Genomic DNA, 23,609 nt, shown 5'->3' with positions numbered 1-23,609 from the left:
AAGGCATCTCCACCCTCAGCGCTTCACTCCTCTTGGGTCAGTTAAGTGGAGGGTCACCTTCCAGGGACCAAGACGAAGGCTGCACCCAAGGTGGCCCTCTTGGTGGGGCCCCAGCAAAGCCCCCGTCCCGGCTTTTCGTTCCCTCCCCACCGGGCACCCCGAGTTCTTCGTCACCTCCCCACCGGGCACGGGGGCTCGTCGTACTCGCTGCAAATTGCGGGCGGCAGGGAGCGCAACCCCCCGGGGAGTAAATTCTTTGCCCCAGCGTGGGGGGAGACATCACCCGGAAACCAGCGAAGGCTAACTCGGCCCCCCCAGCACTGTTCCCACCTGCCCCTTCCGCGCCCCCCACCAAGACCGCCCCTCCCCCGAGTCCCGCGGGCCACGGAAGGCGGGGCCGGGGGCGGGGCGGGGCCTCCCCACCCCCAATCCCGCCACCGCCCGCCGCCCCGCCCACCCACCCCCACCCTATCTGGCCCACCGCCCCCGCCGCCTCCCGCGCACTCCCGGAGCGGGTGCGCCCGCCGACGAGCTCCTCCCGCGACGCCATGGAGACCCCCGCCGCCCCTGCGCCGCCCGCCGCCGAGAGCCCCTCGTCCGCCCGCGACGGCGCCCAGCGGCCCGGGACCCCCGGCTGGCGCGAACGCCTGCGGCCTCTGCAGGGCGCGCTGCCGCCCGACGTGGGGCGCGAGACGGCGGAGCTGGCGGCGCTCGCGGGCCCAGTGGTGAGTGCGCGGCCCCGCGCCGCCCGCCCCGCGGTCCCTCTCTCCGCGGTCCCTCTCCCCGCGGTCCCCCCCCCGTCCCCCGCGGTCACCCACCCCGTCCCCCGCGGTCCCTCATCCCGTGGTCCCTCTCCCCGCGGTCCCCCCAGTCCCCCGCGGTCCCTCATCCCGTGGACCCTCTCCCCGCGGACCCTCTCCCCGCGGTACCCCCCGTCCCCCGCGGTCCGGCCGGTGGACCAGGGCCGTCCCGCGCCGTCTCGGGCGGGAGGGTCGGTGTAACGCGCTGTCCTCCGCTTTCCCCCCCACCCAGTTCCTCGCGCAGCTGCTGACCTTTCTCATCAGCCTCGTCAGCTCCGTATTCTGCGGACACCTGGGCAAGGTCGAGATGGATGCGGTTACGCTTGCTGTCTCGGTAGGTTTTTACATTCCTTTCTTTTTTTGGGGGGGGGGGCACTGACGACTTGGAAAAGCCTGGAATTTGAATTGTGTGATGCCTGACACCTGCACCTTCACAGGGTCCGAGCTTGACCCGGGGGTTCCATTACCTTATCGTTAGATTTGGAAGGAGATTGTGTCAACTACTTAGAAAAGGTGTTCTGTGTACTCAAACCATCCCATGGTGACCGACCTCTAATTGGTCTGGGGACCAGGTACTGCAAAGAATTCGTAGCAATGAGGCAAATTCTGCTGGTAGAACTAAAAGAACTGCTTTTTTTTTTTTTTTTTTCTATTATGAAGTTAAACCAGATAACTTATCTAGAACTAGGTTGACTGCTGTTAGTTTGAATTACCCAGTTCATTAAGGTGGTGCTATTTCAGCCTTGTAATAAAGTGTCTCCCTTCCACCATGGATTGAAATTACACCCCCTTTGAAGTCCCTGCATTTTTGTTGGTGATGTAGTGGAAAGCTGCCTCTCTCCTGCGTTTCATCCATGCTTTCAAAGGAGGTGAAAAGCTTCTGCTGGTAATGGCAGATGGTCTTTCCCAGTCTCAGAAAATGCCCCTCCTGTTCCCACCCAGGTGGGTAGAGCCCTAAGATCATGGCAGGGCCACAGAAGTTTTCCTTATGGTTGAGACTACTTTGGTATGTGGAATCAGACATTTTATTTACAGGTCTATTATTGGGTGAACCCGTTTGGTAGGTTGCCTTTTCATTTTGTTGACGGTTTCCTTTGCTGTGCAGAAGCTTTTTAGTTTCATGTAGTCCCATTTATTTTTGCTTTTCTTGCCTTTAATTTTGGTGTCAGATCCAAAAAATCATGCCCAAGACTTGTTAAAGGAGCTTACCGCCTAAGTTTTCTTTCAGGAGTTTCATGGATTCAGGTCTCATGTTCAAGTCTTTCACCCATTTTGAGTTGATTTTGTGTATGGTGTGAGTTAGGGGTCCAGTTTCATTCTTGTGCATGCAGACTCTCCTTTCCCAGCGCCCAGTTTTGGACAACCTATCTGGTACACCATCCTGGACTTTTCCTTGTTGATCTGTACGTGGCCTCTTCTGTGTTCACTGACAACCTCAGGACTTGAGTGCTTGTCTCCTTGGGTGTGTGGGTCCACCTCCCTCCATCTCGCTGGCTTCCAGGACCCCCGAATGCACATCGGGCCCCACGCCCTGCACATTTCCACCCCTCCGCGTGCACCCACAGCAGAAGCTTTAAACTTTACACTTCCGCTCACCACCCTTTATCCCTGGAGCCCTGTCAAGGCCTCACACCTGTGCTGTCTGGCCTCTGCCCTCAAGGGGGTTTTCCATGCTGGGATCCCTCCGTCCTCGCTCGCTCTGCAGCCCCCGCTTGGTCCCCTCCCAGAATCCAGGGCCAGTCAGTGCCTGACCCCCCCCCCCCCACCGCCCCCGCTTCCTTCAGCCCTGCCACCTGGATCCCCATCACTTTTCTCTCTTTTTTTTTTTTAATAAATAAATTTATTTATTTATTTTTGGCTGCATTGATTGGGTCTTCGTTGCTGCGCGCAGGCCTTCTCTAGTTGCGGCGAGCGGGGGCTACTCTTCGTTGCAGTGCGCGGGCTTCTCATTGCGGTGGCTTGTTGCGGAGCATGGGCTCTAGGTGCACGGGTTCAGTAGTTGTGGCACACGGGCTCAGGAGTTGCGGCTCATGGGCTTAGCTGCTCCGCGGCATGTGGGATCTTCCTGGACCAGGGCTCGAACCCGTGTCCCCTGCATTGACAGGCGGATTCTTAACCACTGTGCCACCAGGGAAGTCTCTCATCACTCTTTTCTTTGAGACCAGCCTTCTACCTGGGCTCAGAACTATCCTTTCTCCTCCAGCCCCTTCCCTTTCACTAGTGCTACTGAATTACGGTAAAGTATCCAAGTCTCTCCTTGTGCAGCCCCCTCTCTGGCCTCTGTCCACTTACGCTCTTTGCCAGAAAGTCTACACTGCGTCTTCATTTTCCTTTTCTCCCCATTGCAAACTGGCCTCTATTTCCCCACTGTTCCATTTAACCTACTCTTCCGAAAGTTGCCAGTGACCCCCCCCCCGCCCCGCCCCCAATCTCCAGAGAACTCGCCCTCACCTGGCCGCCTTCCCCCACCTCCCTCCTGGGAACTCTTCGCACCTGTCAGTCCTCCCTGGTTCCCCTTCCGGTAGTTGTGCTGCGTATCCTCTTCCCCCTCCTCCTCTGTTTGTTGGTGACCATCCTGCCCTGGGAGCACTGTACACGGCCCCCCGTCTGCATCAGTCAGCAAGCCCTGCTGCCTGAATTTCCCACATTTCTTAAAATCACTTTTTTTCTGTTTCCTGCTACACTCTCCCAGCTCGGCCTTCATCCCTCCTGCCAGCCGCACGGCCTCTCTTCCTCCCGCCCTGACTGCATCCTGACCTCCCCCATCCTGCAGCCAGAGTCGCGCCCCTCCCGGCTTCTGACCTCCAGGCATCTCAGCCCCCTGCTTGTGGTGCCCACTGCTTTCTGTTACCTGCGTGTGAGGTCCAGGTGTGTCTGCCTAGACAGGGCAGGGTCACCTGCACAAAACTGTCCCTGAGGACTCCCGGGCAGCCCAGAGCCCCCTCCTCCGCGCTGTGCTGGTCTGTCTCTGCCTGCTTTCTTGTGATCGGCCAGCTCCTGTTAACTGTTGCTGAGCCTGGTACCAGCAGAGATGCGGCCCCAGCAGACATCTCAGAAATGCGTAACTTCGGAGACCCGAGCAAGCTGGCTCTCACCCAGGTGTCCCCTGAATGTATGTTTTTCTTCTCAGCTCTATGCCTTTATGTTTTCCCATCTGTAACGTGGTGACGGTTTAAAGCATGATGATTGTGTATGCATGTAGAATCCCACGGTGCCTGTTTTTTCATTTATTTCACCAAAACTATTTTGAAACCTATCTTGGGAGGGGAATTAAGATTTTATATGTGTTTTTTGGTGATTCTTTTCCTCTTTCTGTTTTTCCCCTGAAGCACTCAATGATAAGAGGGTAACGAAAGAGTTTCTAGTTTTTTGTTTTTTTTTTTTTTTTAATTTATTTATTTTTTATGGCTGTGTTGGGTCTTCGTTTCTGTGCGAGGGCTTCCTCCAGTTGCGGCAAGCGGGGGCCACTCTTCATTGCGGTGCGCGGGCCTCTCATTATCGCGGCCTCTCCCATTGCGGAGCACAGGCTCCAGACACGCAGGCTCAGTAGTTGTGGCTCATGGGCCTAGTTGCTCCGCGGCATGTGGGATCTTCCCGGACCAGGGCTCGAACCCGTGTCCCCTGCACTGGCAGGCAGACTCTCAACCACTGCGCCACCAGGGAAGCCTGAGTTTCTAGTTTTTGAAGTAAAAATAAAATAGGAATACACCCAGCAAGGACCTACTGTACAGCACAGGAGACTATACTCAATATCCTGTGATAAACCATAATGGAACAGAATCTAAAAAAGGATACATATACCCATATATAAAACGGAATCACTTTGCTGCACACCTGAAACCAACACAGCATTGTAAATCAACTATATTTCAATAAAAACAAACAAAGATTTGGTGTGTGACTAACAAGAAAAAAAAAATACAGTAAATACAAACCTAAAATTATACAGACAGGCTTGAAAAGGGCATGTGGGAAGGTGGGTATGTTCCAGTCAGGCATTTGTGTGGATAAGGTCTTAGATAAGGGGGTCTGTGCCTGTCTTCCGGGGGGGCAGTGGGTGGCCAGACTTTTCCTTTTAATCAGCTGTTAAATTGTAACAAATTGCTAGGGAGACAGTAGACTCATTTCAAGAAAACTCTATTTATGAAAGCCAGGCCCAGTTAGAAATTTTTTTACCTTGTGAAAAAACTCTGGATATAGTATGAGAGGGTTTACAAAAGTGTTTGGTTTTAAAAGAAAAGAACATTTCCATATACCCACCTTGTTCCACAAAGCATTTGAGTTGGTTTATAAAAATACTTTCAAGGCAGATAGAGTCGGGTCCAAGACACGTGGATGGAAGAAGACACAAGGTGGGGTGGTGGTGACTGGCATCTGAGGGGCTGCAGCTCTGCTCTGAACTCCCCACCCATGTGGTTCCCCCAAGTGTTCCTGAGCCATCTCTCAGGGAAGAGCAGCTTTTCTTGATGCTGAGTCACAGGGAGTTTCTCTTGTAGAGTTTCATAAAGTGGACACCCTGATGGGGAAGCCCGTGTCCTGGATAACGTGCTCTGAGAGATACAGTAGCAGTTCCTGTGCATCTTTTATCACACTGGCTGCTGGGAGGGGAAAGTGTGACATCAGGGCTGGGTTGGTGAAAGCTCGTTGACTTCAGCCAAAGCCGTCTCTGAAGAGTAACTTGACCCAGATGGACTTGAAGTTGTAGAGGAAGAATGACACCAGAGTGCATCCATTTACCCAAAAAAGGCTCACGTGTGACATTGTTTTTCAATACAAAACTCTTGAGAAATTGGCATGCTTCATCCTTCTCTCTTCCTGGAACGCCGAGGTGTTCTGGGGCTTTTGCCCTGATGCTGTCCTGGGTGGACGCAGAGCAGAGGGTGTCTTGGGGTGGACGCCCCCTCCTGCTCTGAGGGTGGCCTGTCACCGCCTCCTGGGGGCTGGAGTCGGTGGTCTTGCTCAGCCAAGGTCATCCTGGGGCTGCCGTTGCTGCTAAATGTGAGCCCAGGATGGAAACGAGGGTCTTCAGCTCCCCCCACCCAACTCTGCTGGGCTCTGACCCTTACCTGCAGGTTACTGCTTGTGCCCTTGGTTGTCGGGGACACTGGGTGGGGTCTGGGCGAGAGGCTGACACAAAAGTAGTGCCGTTCCTCACTGGAGGACCAGAGCCTGGGGCCAGGCTGCCCAGCTTCAGGTCATCATCTGAGCGATGTAAACTTGCTGTGACTCAGATGACCTATAAAATGGCAGTAGTGATTGTAGCATCGTGTGTGTGAAGGGCTTGGGACGGCCCTGCACGTAGCACGTGCTCAGCCCAGGTTTGCTGTTGTTTTCATTAAATGCACACCGTAGGTCAGGGGTATCACCTTCAGGTGTTAACCACAACATTGCTTGTATTAAATACAGAAGTTGTAATGTGCTGTGGGTTTAGCAAAAACTAGGTTGTTGGCGCCCCCGGTTGACGCAGGTGACTGTGATCCTTTAGTTAGACTGTACGTCCTGTGTGACAGTCGACAAGGGCAGATGTGGACACCGTGTGATCTGAGACACAGATCACCAGCTGCTCCTGCCTGGTCCCCGGAAGCTTGCCACACCTGGTCTGCTGTTCCTTGCAGGTTGTGAATGTCACCGGGATTTCCATTGGAACTGGCTTGGCCTCCGCTTGTGACACTCTCATGTCTCAGGTGAGGACCACCCTGCCCCACAGACCTTTCTTTGTCAATTATCTTTCGTTTTAGAACCAGTCTAGGGGATGGAGGACAGGCTGTGGTTTTGCGGCCTTTTGTTTGTCAGATACCCCGCTGCTGATGGCTATGAATGAAGTGGAGCTGGCTTCACTAATCCTGTCCTCTGCATACATCTGCTCAGGGCTGTTTTCCTTTTTCCCTCCTGGCTGATCCCTCCCACCCTAAAACCGTCCTCCTTCATCCACTGCCCCTCTGTCTCTCCTCTCCTTCAAACCAAGCTGCTTGAAGGTGTCCCTTGTGGTCCCTGTCTGGACACCACCCTGGACTTGGCACCCATCACTGATTCCGTTCCTGCGCATCCCCCCCCGCCCCCCCCCCCCATCCTGGTCCTCAACCCGCTCAGCCACCGCCGCTCTCCACCACTTCCTGGTTGCCACGGTTACAGATCCTGCCAGTGGTCCAGCCACCTCTCCGGTGGCTCCTCCTCAGTCTGTGGTGTCTGTTCTTCTTCTTCCTGCCCCTTGGAGCCCCCTGCCCTCACCTGCCTCCCACTGTGGTACATCCCCCCCGCCCCCGGCTGCTGTCTCCCCCGCCGCCAGCGGTGGTGAAGACTCACATCACCATCTCCTGACCACATCTCTTCCCGGAGGGCCAGGCTCCATTCTGTCCTCAGACCCAGCTCATCCAGGATTAAGCTCACCAGTGTTCCCCTGCAGAGTTCCCTCTCTCAGGAATACACCACCCGCTACTCAAGCCAGAAGCCGTCTGCTTCCTCCCCCATCTGCACACGTTAGCAGAACTGTTGATTGCTATTGACTTTGACTCGTAGTGTTTCTTGACTCTGCTCGTTTCTCTCCATCCTTACTGCCTGTCTCGGGATTGGGAGCTCTGGGCTGGTGTGCAGGCATCACCAGTGCAGAGACAGATGCCAGTCAAGGCCTTTTACTCCTGGCTCTGTCTCTTATCTCACCCACCTGATCTATAACCATAGTGGTTTTCCTTCTAGACTCTGAGCTCCTTAGGGAGAAAGGCTGTGTCCCTTTCAGTCTCTGAAGCCCTATGGTTCAGCATTGTGCTTGGTATATAGCAGGTACCTTGGAAATTTGTTGAATGGGTGAGAAGGAGGCAGAGATGGGTGGATGGATAGATGGATGGATGGATGAGTGGCTGTATGATGAATGTGTGTAGGTGAATGAATGGGTTGGGTGTATGATGGATGGATGGATGGATGGATTGTGGATAGGAGGGTGGATGGATAATGGATGGATGGATGAATGGGTGGGTGGGTATATGATGCATGAGTGGATGAATGAGTAGGTGAGTGGGTGGGTGGATGGTCGGATGGATGAATGAATGGCTGGGGCGGGGTGGTGTATGATGGATGAGTCCTACCTTTAAACCCAAAGCCTGGGAGAGTGAGGACAGGGTTACATGCCAAGGAAGGAGCAGTGCTGAGCGAATGTAGTATCTCCTGAGCTGTTGCCCTCGGCTCCCATCAGGTAATGCGTGAGGGTTTCCTGAGATCGTTTTTCCAGGCTAAGCTGAACATGGCTCTGAAGGACTTAATGTAATTTAGGCCAAAGCTAACTCTGGATTGGCGTGATATAGGATATGAAATTTTATTTCAAAAGAGTTTTTTGGGTCCCGTTTTTTTTTTTTTTTTTTGCACCATTTCAACATTTCAGTCATTTTAATTCATATATATATATTTTTTAACAAAAATGCTGTATCTTAATTTATTTCCCCACTCATCAATATATAATGGACATCTTTCTGTATTATTAAATGTACTTCCATAGTGGCACATTGTTTCCCAAATTTTATTTTATTTATTTATTTATTTTTATTTCTGAGGTATACATTTTAAAGTAAAAACTAGAATTATGACTTATAACATTATACCAGAACATGTAAGATTTTTAGAAATTTCATGTAATGTCTGAAACATTTATATTAACATATTTCCATACAAATAACCCAATGAAAGTTTAGTATTAGTTGTTTTGTTTGTTTGTTTATTTATACTGCAGGTTCTTATTAGTCATCAGTTTTATATACATCAGTGTATACATGTCAATCCCAATCGCCCAATTCAGCACACCACCATCTCCACCCCACCACAGTTTTCCCCCCTTGGTGTCCATATGTCTGTTCTCTATGTCTGTGTCTCAACTTCTGCCCTGCAAACCAGCTCATCTGTACCATTTTTCTAGGTTCCACATACATGCGTTAATATACGATATTTGTTTTTCTCTTTCTGACTTACTTCACTCTGTATGACAGTCTCTAGATGCATCCACGTCTCAACAAATGACTCAATTTCGTTCCTTTTTATGGCTGAGTAATATTCCATTGTATATATGTACCACAACTTCTTTATCCATTCGTCTGTCGATGGGCATTTAGGTTGCTTCCATGACCTGGCTATTGTAAATAGTGCTGCAGTGAACATTGGGGTGCATGTGTCTTTTTGAATTATGGTTTTCTCTGGGTATACGCCCAGTAGTGGGATTGCTGGATCATATGGTAAATCTATTTTTAGTTTTTTAAAGGAACCTCCATATTGTTCTCCATAGTGGCTGTATCAATTTCATTCCCACCAACAGTGCAAGAGGGTTCCCTTTTCTCCACACCCTCTCCAGCAATTGTTGTTTGTAGATTTTCTGATGATGCCCATTCTAACTGGTGTGAGGTGATACCTCATTGTAGTTTTGATTCGCATTTCTCTAATAACTAGTGATGTTGAGCATCTTTTCATGTGCTTCTTGGCCATCTGTATGTCTTCTTTGGAGAAATGTCTATTTAGGTCTTCTGCCCATTTTTGGATTGGGTTGTTTGTTTCTTTAATATTGAGCTGAATGAGCTGTTTATATATTTTGGAGATTAATCCTTTGTCCATTGATTCGTTTGCAAATATTTTCTCCCATTCTGAGGGTTGTCCTTTCGTCTTGTTTATGGTTTCCTTTGCTGTGCAAAAGCTTTGAAGTTTCATTAGGTCCCATTTGTTTATTTTTGTTTTTATTTCCAGTACTCTAGGAGGTGGATCAAAAAAGATCTTGCTGTGATTCAGGTCAAAGAGTGTTCTTCCTATGTTTTCCTCTAAGAGTTTTATAGTGTCCGGGCTTACATTTAGGTCTCGAATCCATTTTGAGTTTATTTTTGTGTATGGTGTTAGGGAGTGTTCTAATTTCATTCTTTTACATGTAGCTGTCCAGTTTTCCCAGCACCACTTACTGAAGAGACTGTCTTTTCTCCATTGTATATCTTTGCCTCCTTTGTCATAGATTAGTTGAGCATAGGTGCGTGGGTTTATCTCTGGGCTTTCTATCCTGTTCTATTGATCTATATTTCTGTTTTTGTGCCAGTACCAAACTGTCTTGATTACTGTAGCTTTGTAGTATAGTCTGAAGTCAGAGAGTCTGATTCCTCCAGCTCAGTTTTTTTCCCTCAAGACTGCTTTGGCTATTCGGGGTCTTTTGTGTCTCCATACAAATTTTAAGATTTTTTTGTTCTAGTTCTGTAAAAAATGCCACTGGTAATTTGATAGGGATTGCATTGAATCTGCAGATTGCTTTGGGTAGTATAGTCATTTTCACAATATTGATTCTTCCAATCCAAGAATATGGTATATCTCTCCATCTGTTGGTATCATCTCTGATTTCTTTCATCAGTGTCTTATAGTTTTCTGCATACAGGTCTTTTGTCTCCCTAGGTAGGTTTATTCCTAGGTATTTTATTCTTTTTGTTGCAGTGGTAAATGGGAGTGTTTCCATAATTTCTCTTTCAGATTTTTCATCATTAGTATATAGGAATGCAAGAGATTTCTGTGCATTAATTTTGTATCCTGCAACTTTACCAAATTCATTGATTAGCTCTAGTAGTTTTCTGGTGGCATTTTTAGGATTCTCTATGTATAGTATCATGTCATCTGCAAACAGTGACAGTTTTACTTCTTCTTTTCCAATTCGTATTCCTTTTATTTCTTTTTCTTCTCTGATTGCCGTGGCTAGGACTTCCAGAACTATGTTGAATAATAGTGCTGAGAGTGGACATCCTTGTCTCGTTCCTGATCTTAGAGGAAATGCTTTCAGTTTTTCACCATTGAGAATGAAGTTTGCTGTGGGTTTGTCGTATATGGCCTTTATTATGTTGAGGTAGGTTCCCTCTATGCCTACTTTCTGGAGAGTCTGTATCATAAATGGGTGTTGAATTTTGTCAAAAGCTTTTTCTGCATCTATTGAGATGATCATATGGTTTTTATTCTTCAATTTGTTAATATGATATATCACATTGATTGATTTGCATATATTGAACAATCCTTGCATCCCTGGGGTAAATCCCACTTGATCATAGTGTATGTTCCTTTTAATGTGTTGTTGGATTCTGTTTGCTAGTATTTTGTTGAGGATTTCTGCATCTATATTCATCAGTATTATTGGTCTGTAATTTTATTTTTTTGTAGTATCTTTGTCTGGTTTTGGTATCAGGGTGATGGTGGCCTCATAGAATGAGTTTGGGAGTGTTCCTTCCTCTGCATTTTTTTGGAAGAGTTTGAGAAAGATGGGTGTTAGCTCTTCTCTAAATGTTTGATAGAATTCACCTGCGAAGCCATCTGGTCCTGGACTTTTGTTTGTTGGAAGATTTTTTTTTTTTTTAAATCTTATTTATTTATATTTATTTATTTTTGGCTGTGTTGGGTCTTCGTTTCTGTGCGAGGGCTTTCTCTAGTCGCGGCAAGCGGGACCCACTCTTCATCGCGGTGCGCGGGCCTCTCACTATCGCGGCCTCTCTTGTTGTGGAGCACAAGCTCCAGACGCGCAGGCTCAGTAGTTGTGGCTCACGGGCCCAGTTGCTTCGCGGCATGTGGGATCTTCCCAGACCAGGGCTCGAACCTGTGTCCCCTGCATTGGCAGGCGGATTCTCAACCACTGCGCCACCGGGGAAGCCCTGTTGGAAGATTTTTAATCACAGTTTCAATTTCATTACTTGTGATTGGTCTGTTCATATTTTCTGTTTCTTCCTGGTTCAGTCTTGGAAGGTTATACCTTTCTAAGAATTTGTCCATTTCTTCCAGGTTGTCCATTTTATTGGCATAGAGTTGCTTGTAGTAGTCTCTTATGATGCTTTGTATTTCTGTGGTGTCCGTTGTAACTTCTCCTTTTTCATTTCTAATTTTATTGATTTGAGTCCTCTCCCTCTTTTTCTTGATGAGTCTGGCTGAAGGTTTATCAATTTTGTTTATCTTCTCAAAGAACCAACTTTTAGTTTTATTGATCTTTGCTATTGTTTTCTTTGTTTCTATTTCATTTATTTCTGCTCTGATCTTTGTGATTTCTTTCCTTCTGCTAACTTTGGGTTTTGTTTGTTCTTCTTTCTCTAGTTCCTTTAGGAGTAAGGTTAGATTGTTTACTTGAGATTTTTCGTGTTTCTTGAGGTAGGCTTGTATAGCTATAAACTTCCCTCTTAGAACTGCTTTTGCTGCATCCCATAGGTTTTGGATTGTCATGTTTTCATTGTCATTTGTCTCTAGGTATTTTTTGATTTCCTCTTTGACTTCTTCAGTGATCTCTTGGTTATTTAGTAACGTATTGTTTAGCCTCCATGTGTTTGTGTTTTTTACGTTTTTTTCCCTGTAGTTGATTTCTAATCTCATAGCGTTGTGGTCAGAAAAGATGCTTGATATGATGTCAATTTTCTTAAATTTACTGAGGCTTGATTTGTGACCCAAGATGTGATCTATCCTGGAGAATGTTCCGTGCGCACTTGAGAAGAAAGTGTAATCTGCTGTTTTTGGATGGAATGTCCTATAAATATCAATTAAATCTATCTGGTCTATGGTGTCATTTAAAGCTTGTGTTTCCTTATTAATTTTCTGTCTGGATGATCTGTCCATTGGTGTAAGTGAGGTGTTAAAGTCCCCCACTATTATTGTGTTACTGTCGATTTCCTCTTTTATAGCTGTTAGCAGTTGCCTTATGTATTGAGGTGCTCCTACGTTGGGTGCATATATATTTGTAATTGTTACATCTTCTTCTTGGATTGATCCCTTGATCATTATGTAGTGTCCTTCCTTGTCTCTTGTAACATTCTTTATTTTAAAGTCTATTTTATCTGATATGAGTATAGCTACTCCAGCTTTCTTTTGATTTCCATTTGTATGGAATATCTCTTTCCATCCCCTCACTTTCAGTCTATCTGTGTCCCTAGGTCTGAAGTGGGTCTCTTGTAGACAGCATATATATGGGTCTTGTTTTTGTATCCATTCAGCAAGCCTGTGTCTTCTGGTTGGAGCATTTAATCCATTCATGTTTAAGGTAATTATCGATATGTATGTTCCTATGACCATTTTCTTAATTGTTTTGGGTTTGTTTTTGTAGGTCCTTTTCTTCTCTTGTGTTTCCCACTTAGAGAAGTTCCTTTAGCATTTGTTGTAGAGCTGGTTTGGTGGAGCTGAATTCTCTTAGCTTTTGCTTGTCTGTAAAGCTTTTGATTTCTCCTTCAAATCTAAATGAGATCCTTGCTGGGTAGAGTAATCTTGGTTGTAGGTTCTTCCCTTCATCACTTTAAAAATATCATGCCACTCCCTTCTGGCTTGTAGAGTTTCTGCTGAGAAATCAGCTGTTAACCTTATGGGAGTTCCCTTGTATGTTATTTGTCGTTTTTCCCTTGCTGCTTTCAATAATTTTTCTTTGTCTTTAATTTTTGCCACTTTGATTACTATGTGTCTCAGTGTGTTTCTCCTTGGGTTTATCCTGTATGGGACTCTCTGCGCTTCCTGGACTTGGGTGGCTATTTCCTTTCCCATGTTAGGGAAGTTTTCGACTATAATCTCTTCAGATATTTTCTCTGGCCCTTTCTCTCTCTCTTCTCCTTCTGGGACCCCTATAATGCGAATGTTGTTGCGTTTAATGTTGTCCCAGAGGTCTCTTAGGCTGTCTTCATTTCTTTTCATTCTTTTTTCTTTAGTCTGTTCCGCAGCAGTGAATTCCACCATGCTGTCTTCCAGGTCACTTATCCGTTCTTCTGCCTCAGTTATTCTGCTACTGATTCCTTTTAGTGTATATTTCATTTCAGTTATTGTATTGTTCATCTCTGTTTGTTCTTTAATTCTTCTAGGTCTTTGTTAAACATTTCTTGCATCTTCTCAATCTTTGCCTCCATTCTTTTTCCGAGGTCCTGGATCATCTTCACTATCATTATTCTGAATTCTTTTTCTGGAAGGTTGCCTATCTCCACTTCATTTAGTTGTTTTTCTGGGGTTTTATCTTGTTCCTTCATCTGGTACGTAGCCCTCTGCCTTTTCATCTTGCCTGTCTTTCTGTGAATGTGGTTTTTGTTCCACAGGCTGCAGGATTGTAGTTTTTCTTGCTTCTGCTGTCTGTCCTCTGGTGTTTGAGGCTATCTAAGAGGCTCGATGGGAGGCTCTGGTGATGGGTAGAGCTGACTGTTGCTGTGGTGGTCAGAGCTCAGTAAAACTTTAATCCACTTGACTGTTGATGGGTGGGGCTGGGTTCCCTCCCTGTTGGTTGTTTTGCCTGAGGCAACCCAGCACTGGAGCCTACCTGGGCTCTTTGGTGGGGCTAATGACAGACTCTGGGAGGGCTCATGCCAAGGAGTACTTCCCAGAACTTCTGCTGCCAGTGTCCTTGTCCCCACAGTGAAACAGAGCCACCCCCCGCCTCTGCAGGAGACCTTCCAACACTAGCAGGTAGGTCTTGTTCAGTCTCCTCCGGGGTCACTGCTCCTTCCCCTGGGTCCCGATGCGCACACTATTTTGTGTGCGCCCTCCAGGAGTGGGGTCTCTGTTTCCCCCCGTCCTGTCGAAGTCCTGCAATCAATTCCCACTAGGCTTCAAAGTCTGATTCTCTAGGAATTCCTCCTCCCGTTGCTGGACCCCTAGGTTGGGAAGCATGACGTGGGGCTCAGAACCTTCACTCCAGTGGGTGGACTTCTGTGGTGGTATAAGTGTTCGCCAGTCTGTGAGTCACCCACCCAGCAGTTATGGGATTTGATTTCACTCTGATTGCACCCCTCCTACCGTCTCATTGTGGCTTCTCCTTTGTATTTGGATGTGGGGTATCTTTTTTGTGAGTTCCAGTGTCTTCCTGTCGATGATTGTCTAGCAGTTAGTTGTGATTCTGGTGTTCTCGCAAGAGGGAGTGAGAGCACGTCCTTCTACTCTGCCATCTTGGTTAATCCCAAATTTTAAATAGCTTTTTAAAAAGATTATAAAGGCCAAACACATATAGAAATTTTAGGTTATCTAGAAAAGTATTTTAAAAAGTGGAAAAAAATCACTAAAATTTACCCCCGCCCATCCCCCACTTACCTCTATTAACTTTTTGGTGAATATCCTACAAATATTTCAATCTGTGTACATTTATGCACCCACACAATTCTAGAATTTACATATGTTTTTTTTTTCCCTCCCCTTCAACAATGTTTGGAGAATGTTCTGTTTCAGTGAAGTCGGTGTATACTTTCCCTTTTAATATTTGCATAATATTCTGTAATATGTCACTAGTATTTCCATTCTTCTGTTACTGAGTGTTTAATTTAGTCCCATTGTCTCTTTTTTTTTTTTTTTTTTCATTGTCTCTTTTAATGTGTGTTGAGGTCGGACGCTTTTGGTTGAAGAAAGGAACAGTCATTCTGTTACTTGCAGAAGAGAGGAGGCCTGGGCTGGGGCACTGGGGAGTGGCCTGTCCACCTGCCTGCTCTCTGTGCCCCGGCCCCCCACCTGCCCCTCTGCCGCTCGTGGGGTTCCCCTGCTTGGAGCTGCCCAGTGACCCCTCCCCTCCCCTCCCCTCCTGCCTCCCCTCCCGCCTCCCCTCCCGCCTCCCCTCCCCTCCCCTCCCCTTCCCCTCCCCTCCCCCTCCCCTCTCCTCCCCTCCCTTCCCTTCCCCCTCCCTTCCCCCCCCCCTCCCTTCCCCCTCCCTTCCCTGTCTCTTCCCCTCCCCGACTCTGTTCCAGCCCTGCAGCGCCCCCAGGCCGCTCCCGCTCATTCTCTTGCCATCAGCCCCGGGGTGAGGCCCCCCCATCACCAGGTCAAGAGCCGTGCTCACCGCCGCCCCCAACACTCCATCCTCTTCCCCTTCCCGGATTGATTTTTTTCTATGAGAGCAGGGACTTTGCTCCCTGCTGAGTTAGTTCCCAGGCCTCACGGCTGTCTGGCACATAGTAGGTGTTCTAGAAGTATCTGCTGAATGAATCCGGAAGGCTCTAACATGCACCCAGTTCTTCTCACACCTTTTAAGCTCAGCTCTTTCCTGCCCGGTTCCCTGGAGCAGGGGACCAGCCGTCCCGGGCAACCAGCTCAGCGGCTGGGGTGGGAGCAGATGGCAGGAAGCACCCGGCAGGGCTGCTGGCGGCGGGCAGGGCGCTTCCGGTGGGGGTCTGTTCGCGGGGCAGGCGGCCCAGGCGCTGCGTTCTCCATCACTGTATTTGTGTTCCCGAGTCCTTCGGAGCCAAGAACCTAGAACGTGTGGGGCTCGTCCTTCAGAGAGCCATCCTCATCCCGATGCTGTGCTGCTTCCCGCGCTGGGCCCTCTTCCTCAACACCGAGCGCCTCCTCCTGCTGCTGAAGCAAGACCCCGACGTCTCCAGGTCAGCCCTATCTCTAGCGTCACAACCCCAGGGTCGCGGTCAGTGGCTGGCTGGTTATCTCGCCTGTGCTGACATTTTCGGTCAGTCACCTGGACTTGAACCCTGTGGAAGGTGGAAGCTGTGACTCTGGCCTGCAGGACCCTGGCTGGTGGGGAACCCCCGATGTGGATGCAGGGGGACCCTGCCCTCCGGGAGACATGGCCCCGCCTGCCCTTCGTGGAGTTTCTCCGTTTGGCGTTTTGCACACGCACAGAGTGTCTTTCCCCGACGCGGTAGCAGAGAGGGCAACGTGGTCGCCTGACGCTTGTTTTTAGAGTCGGGATTGTTAACCCTCTGTTCTAGCAGGCTCCCCAGTGATGTCGGGGATGCCGCATGCAGGGGGGCTGTCCTTTCTGGAGACTGTTGGTCGTGCTTCCTCGTGAGGTACAGCTGCAGTCCTGGCTCTTCCAAGAGGCTTCCGAATTTTGCCCAACTTTCAGTTCACTTGGCTGTGTTCCTTCCAGCTTTTCTGCCTGGGATGACCTGAACAACGTCAAGTCCAGCTCTCCTGAGTCAGCAGACATTTTGCAGGCCTGATGTGATGTCGACTTACGTTGCAAGGAAACAGTCACTTACAAGTGTTGTTAACTTTCTCCCATATAAATTATTTTTAGTTTTAAATTTTAGAAAATACTCTGTGGATTCAGCTTGAAGACAGCATGAGCAGCAATTGTTTTAATATTAACTGGAGGCTCTTTTGTTGTCTGTTTTAGGATAGCCCAGATCTATGTGATGATTTTAATCCCTTCTCTTCCGGTGAGTGTCAACAACGACATCCGTGCGTGTCGGTACACAAAGCAGCTCGTGGACGCGGGCCTCCCCTCCTTTTGTTTGTTTATTTTATCAAAGTGCTATTCATGCAAAAGTTGAAAATTTCTTGGACCTGTCCTCCCCACCCCACTGATCCTCAGAGCTTGTGCCACTTTGATGTCCAAGAGCTTAAATTAAACACTGATAAGGGGAAGACATTTCCTTCCTTATTCTAGGGTTACTTTTTTTTAAATTAATTTTTATTGGAGTATAGTTGCTTTACAATGTTGTGTTAGTTTCTACTGTACAGCAAAGCGAATCAGCCATATGTATACATATGTCCCCTCTTTTTTGGATTTCCTTCCCGTTTAGGTCACCAAAAAGCACTGAGTAGAGTTCCCTGAGCTATACAGTAGGTTCTCATTAGTTATCTATTTCATACACTATTTTATATCAACAGTGTATATATGACAATCCCAACTTCCCAATTCATCCCACCCCCTCCTCCACTTTCCCCTCTTGGTGTCCATATGTTTGTTCTCTACATCTGTGTCTCTATTTCTGTTTTGCAAATAAGATCATCTGTACCATTTTTCTAGATTCCACATATACGCGTTAATATATGGTATTTGTTTTTCTCTTTCTGACTGACTTCACTCTGTGTGATGGTCTCTAGGTTAGGGTTACTTTTGATTCCAAATTAATCAGGATGCTTCCTGGGTTCCGCCTGGATTTGGGGAAGGACCGCCAGCTGTCACCCTCAGAGCCATTCAGATGTCAAGGCAGTGAGTGGCTTCTCTTGAGCTGGTTAGAATTCGCTTTTGTCCTCACGGAGTCTGCTCTGGGAAGATCCAAATAGTTAGCATTTGATTATCCTAGCATTTGGTTAGTGTGAGTCTGAGTCTCTGAATTTGAGGTCACATAACAAGATTAAATATCTTACTAAAAACCAGAACTGACGTCAACTGTGGGAATGAGACTATTTTTTTAATCAACGAGAGCTGTTTTTCTATTTTATCTTACAGGCCACATTCCTGTTCCAGCTGCAGGCAAAATATTTACAAAGTCAGGTACAGATTTTTTAATATTTTTACTCCATAATACTGGAAATGTGTAGTAAATATTTTTTTCCCTAACTCAACATGGTATTTCTGTTCTGTTTATTTATTAACAATAATTTGTCTGTTTACTCTGTGCCAGATACTGTTCTAAATGCCTTATAAATATATTAATTCTAATAACAATGTGAGTAGGCTCTATCTTTTCCATTTTTAGATAAGAAAACTAAGGTATGTAGATGATGTGACTTGCCCAAGGTCATACAGATTGTAAGCCAAGGAGCTGGGATTTGAACTCAGTCTGGCTCCAAAGTTTGATCTAAAGTTTTCGATATTTAAAAGTCTGTATTTCTGGGGCGGGCTTTTCCCTAGCTTTCCCCAGTTTTGGTTTTAGGCAGACACACCCAGCAGCGTGCTGAGAGTCATTTCTTGCAATCTTGCAAGAAAGTAATTACTTTACCCAGCTTTACAGAAGAAGAGAGTTAGGGCTGAAGAGGGTAGGTTCTGAGTTGGGATTCAGAGCTAGATTTTTTTCTACAAACTATTCTGCCTTAAGGATCTGCTTCGAGTATTTCTCTTTCCAACACGACAGCCCAGTGCTGGGCTGGGCCTGAGGGTTACGGTGGAAGGTGGGCTGCAAGGTGGAATGGGGCTGGGGGTCCGAGGCTCTGGACCCTGGGCCATCCCAGCTCACACCGCCCCTTCCCCCAGGCTCAGTGAGACTCCGGAGCCAGACCGAACCAAACGTGTGGCTCCTCGTAGTGGGGGCCACCTGGGACCCGTCCCCCACTGGGCTGCACCCTCTCCATCCGGGCCGCACCTGCAGCCCCACCGTCGTGCGTCCATCTCGCCCATCCTTAACCCCCCCACACGTCCTTGCTCTGCGCCCCGACCCTGACTGTGCTTAGACAGAGATGCACTGAGGCTCCAGCAGAGGCCTTGTTGCGCTGAGGTCCCCAGGGGAGCGGGCTTCGGTCCAAGCTCCAGGCTGAGCACTGTCACCAGCTGCGTGTCCACAGCCCGCTTTCTGGCCCCGCGGGACCGGCCAGAGCGCCACACTGCCAACCGGGCTGCCGCCCACCTACCCCGACCCCCCGGTAAATATCTTAGGGAATTTTCCATAAAAGTAATGGACAATTTTTTCTGAGGTTCTACCCCGAGCTCTGTCTGGGTGGAGTCTTGTGGATGGATGTTCCCCGCCCTAGAGAGATGCCCGGCCCCATCACATCCTCTAGGCCACCTGGTTTCTGGCTTTGCACCGGCCTCAGACTGACTCTGGCGCCTGTTTTAGGGGAGGAGGACCCAGTGTCCCACGGCCACCACCACAGCCGTGTGCAGGGCCCCCCGGGGCCTCGTGCAGCACAGGGCAGGGTGGGTGCGGGCAGAGTTGAGTGGCACCCCAGCCCACCGAACTGAGGTTCCAATGCCTGCATGTCACCGTTTGTCCACGAAGCCATTGCACTTTGACAGTGGTCAGCCGTTTAAATGCAGTGGGAAAATGCAGAAGTCTTACTTAAAGAAAGTACCAGTGTCGCGTGGGCAGCAGATACAAACGAAGTGAGTAAAGTAAGAACAAAGGGATGAGCGTTTGCTGCACCCCTGCTCTGCCGCGGGCATCGCTGGGTACCCTGGATGAGGTGACCTCGTGTGCCCTCAGCCTGGGTCCTGGCACCTCGCAGGTGGTCTTTCCTTACAGACCTCACGCCGGGACCGGCTGGCTCTTGGCGTGGTTGTCCCCTCTTTTCTCTCTGTGATGCTGTCGTCACGCAGAGGCAGTTACCCACCGGGCGGGTCTGGCTCAGGCGGCACCAGTGGGGGAGATGCCCCGTGGTCCCGACTCCTGCCGTTGTTGGTCTTGGGTTACTTTGCTGTCATTTAAAATTGTCACCTGTTTAACTCTGAATGTTCATTTCATCACCTGTTCAGGAAAACTTCAGTCTTCCTCCTGCGTTTGTCCTTCACTCTCACACGACTACCACGCTCAGAAGTGACATCAGACGTGGGTTTTTTCCCCCACACCAAGCAATCCAGGGCACCAGCTGGGTGTCGTGCAATTTCACTCTGACACTGTGTACCTGGAGATGGCGTCAGGTCCCACGGGTTAAGCCTCAGTCCCACGTGCCTGCTCCCCTGACCCCCCCCAGACGCTCACTGCAAGTCCAGGTTGTCACCTGTGCTGACCAGTTGGCTATAAATTAGAGGTTCCCACGACCTCCACTTGGGTTCAATTTGCTAGAACTCCTCACAGAACTCGGGAACACTGTCTCTTACTGTTCACCGGTTTATTATAAAACAGCATGATAAAGGATCCAGGTGGACATCCGGGTGGAAGCGGTGCGTGGGGCAGGGTATAGGGAGGGGCTTGTGCCCGTGTTCACCCGCCTGGAAGCTCCCCGAAGCCCGCGCTGTTGGGACTTTATGGAGGCGTCCTCACAAGGGCACGATCATTCATTAGCTCCATTTCCAGCCCGTCCCTCCTCTCTGGAGAGTGGGGGTGGGGAGCCTGAAAATCGTGGTGACCGGCCCCCATCAGGAGCCCATCCTGGGTTGCCTCATTAGAACCAAAGATACTCCTGGTGCTCTTGTGACTAAGGAATTCATAAGGCGTCAGGAGCTCTGTGTCAGAGGCGGGGTCAAAGACCAGATGTTAGAATAGGAGATGCTGCTGGTGCGCTCAGCACTGCGGGGACGGCAAGGGTCTTAAGAGCTCCGTGCTGGGACCCGGGGACGGAGACCGATGTATATGTCTCCTGCTCTCTCTCACCACCCAGCTGACTGGCTCTTGAAGTGCTCACGTTCCCTGTTTGCTTGGGGCTCCTAGGGCATCATCACGCCTCCAGTGGTTACCGGCATCGCAGCGAACGTCCCCAACGTGGGCACGAATGCCCTCCTGCTGTACGCCCTGCACTTCGGAGTCGTGTGAGCAGTGACCCCTCCATCCCCCGGGTACTGAGTGCCTGCTGTGTGCCGGCTGGGATGCAGGGGAGGGGGCAGCCCAGTGGGGAATGCCAAGCTGTGTTCATAGGCGGCGGGTGCCCTGGAACCCGGGAGGGAGGAACGGTGGGGCTTAGTCTGGGGAGAGCGGGGAGCTGACACCCGCCCGGAGGAGGGTGACCCCGAGCCTGGGCAGACAGGGAGGGGTGACCCCAGCAAAGGCAGGAGGTGGGCAGAGAGGCCTGTAGGGATTTTCCCGTTGTCCCTGGATTGTAAGGAATGGAGCCAGATTCCATCTCAAAGAAGCTCGAGCAGGCGGGGGTCACACAGAGTAAGACCTCCCTGGGCGGGTGCCACGTGCTGGTCCCCCCCTTGCTTGAGGCCCCCAGAGCCTGCTTCCTCCGTGTGGCTGGCGTGATCTCACCAGCACTCGTGGACCCGGCCCCGGCAGTTTTGAGGTGCTTTAGGGCAGTGTGTTCTTTCTTTTTTTAGGCTGCACTGCACAGCTTGCGGGATCTTAGTTCCCCCACCAGGGACTGAACCTGGGCCACTGCAGTGAAAGTGCAGAGTCTTAACCACTGGACCGCCAGGGAATTCCCTAGGGCAGTGTGTTTCTTTGTAAATGAAAACTGGTTTCGTGGGTCATGACCAGCACTTTGAAAAATTAAATATATTATGAATGAAATAAGATGAAATAGAATAGGAAATAGAACGGGGCCTGGGGGTGTTTTTCGTGAGACGTTTGCTTCTATGGCATGTGGGTACTGGATAGTGACGGAAATTTAATTCTTACTGTCGGTTGCAGTAAAAAAATATGTACAAAAGCCGTTAATTGAAGGATTGTGCAGAGTTGGAACACAGACCAATCAATGAAAAAACATTTGTAACACCTTCCAGAAAACCGAAAGAGGCTTTGGCCGTGGGGGAGTGAAGAGTCAGGGGCCAAGTTTGAGAAGCGGTGACATTGACCCACGTAAGCATCTCAGCAGGCTTCTCTGAAGGTGAACCTCAGAGACTGTCTTTTAGAAGGTTTTTTTTAAACAGATATACAGAGGGCAGTTTGGGAGTAGGTGGGTAAGAGGAGAAAAACACAGGAATGGATTAAGAAATGATAAAATGTGAGAACTGGTCAGGAGAGTGAAATGAAAAACTAGAAGCGAATGCAGAGTTCCTGGGTCTCTGTGCCAGAACAGGGTACATTCTATTTGTGGGGATAAAATGTCATCCATTGATGATGCTCTCAGGTTGTTTCCCAAGACAAAACAAATTTATTATAATCCTGGGAAATATAACTACTATGACCTTAGACCAGTCGTTGAACACAGTAGCTGTCTGCCATAGCGTTTTTTTTTTTTAATCTGCGCCCAGTCTTAGTTGCGGCATGCATGTGGGATCTAGTTCCCCGACCAGGGATTGAACCCAGGCCCCCATGCATTGGGAGTGCAGAGTCTTACCCACTGGACCACCAGGGAAGTCCCTGCCATAGCCTTTGATCTAAGTATGTTTAAGAATTTATTTGATGGTTTATTTAAGGCTATCAGAACAAGGAAGGGTGATAAGTCTTTATGTCCTTTTGCTTTACTAGTAGCATTGGGTTCTTCCACAAAAATTCAATCTTGATGAAAAGAAAACAAATCTATTGTAAGTGGATCCAGTGTTTAAAAAGAAGATAGTCCAGGAGCTCTGGGCTCATCTAATGACTGTGAGAGCAAAAGCTTATTATTTGGGAGGAATGTACTCCGGGTGATGATAGCTTTTTCTCCTTCAGAGGATCTGCCTGGGCGAACACCACTTCCCAGTTCTGCCCGTCTGCTCTTCTCTTCCTGTACGTGTGGTGGAAAAAAATCCACGTCAACACCTGGGGAGGTAATGAGGACATTGATTTCTTTCATTTTTTTCTTTTCTTTTTATTTTTTTATTATCTTCTTTTATTATTTTTTTCAAACCCTTGTGTCGAGGGCTGACTTTCAATAGATCGCAGCGAGGGAGCTGCTCTGCTACGTACGAAACCCCGACCCAGAAGCAGGTCGTCTATGAATGGTTTAGCACCAGGTTCCCCACGAACGTGTGATGCGTGACGGGCGAGGGGGCGGCTGCCTTTCCAGCCAATTTCTTATGTTATTTATTGTTCAGAAAGATGTGATTCTGGTCTCTGAATTTTTTTTTTTCCTCAGAGTTTTTTTGTTTTTATCTTTTGGGAAATTTAAAAATTCTATAAAATATTTAAGTTACTGAAAATATAAAAGTTACAGGTTCAACATGAGAATTTTTTTTTTTACATCTATGAAGGCAGCTTTTGTTCATAGAAACCTACTAGTTTGTAAGAATTAATATTAAATGAGTTAAAATTGCAAATATAAAATCCTAGTAGCTGTTTCTTGCAAATCACTCTGCTCTGTTAAAGTGAAGTTTGATTAATGTCTTATCAAATCACATGAACAGATGGAACTCTTAAACAATCAGCACCACTTTCAACTTAGCTAAATTCCCTTAAGTATCCTAACATCCATTTGTAAATTTAGTAAAATAGATCTGTTTTTGTTTTCTATTTTTTGAATTGTGGTAAAATATATGTAATGTAAAATTTGACATTTTAACCATTTTTAAATGTACAATTTAGTGCCCTTAAGTACGTTCACAATGTTATGCAACCATCACCACTATCCATGTCTAAAATATTTTTATCTCTCCAAATAGAAACTCTACCCATGAAGCAGTAACTTCCCATTTTCCCT

General features: G+C 48.2%; 1 protein-coding gene across 1 annotated transcript in view; it reads left to right on the top strand.

Moving 5' to 3' along the window:
- Nucleotides 1–548: 548 nt before the first annotated feature.
- Nucleotides 549–23,609, top strand: part of LOC137755595 (multidrug and toxin extrusion protein 2-like) — a 62,300-nt gene continuing 39,239 nt past the window's right edge. Inside the window, 8 exon segments of the mRNA XM_068531791.1 lie at nucleotides 549–725; nucleotides 1,033–1,134; nucleotides 6,416–6,484; nucleotides 15,945–16,093; nucleotides 16,846–16,888; nucleotides 17,908–17,952; nucleotides 20,762–20,859; nucleotides 22,643–22,740. Coding sequence (XP_068387892.1) covers nucleotides 549–725; nucleotides 1,033–1,134; nucleotides 6,416–6,484; nucleotides 15,945–16,093; nucleotides 16,846–16,888; nucleotides 17,908–17,952; nucleotides 20,762–20,859; nucleotides 22,643–22,740 — 781 coding nt within the window.

The sequence above is a fragment of the Eschrichtius robustus genome, chromosome 20 (assembly GCF_028021215.1).
Source record: "Eschrichtius robustus isolate mEscRob2 chromosome 20, mEscRob2.pri, whole genome shotgun sequence".
NCBI lineage: Eukaryota > Metazoa > Chordata > Mammalia > Artiodactyla > Eschrichtiidae > Eschrichtius > Eschrichtius robustus.
This window is presented reverse-complemented; position numbering and strand designations above follow the sequence as displayed.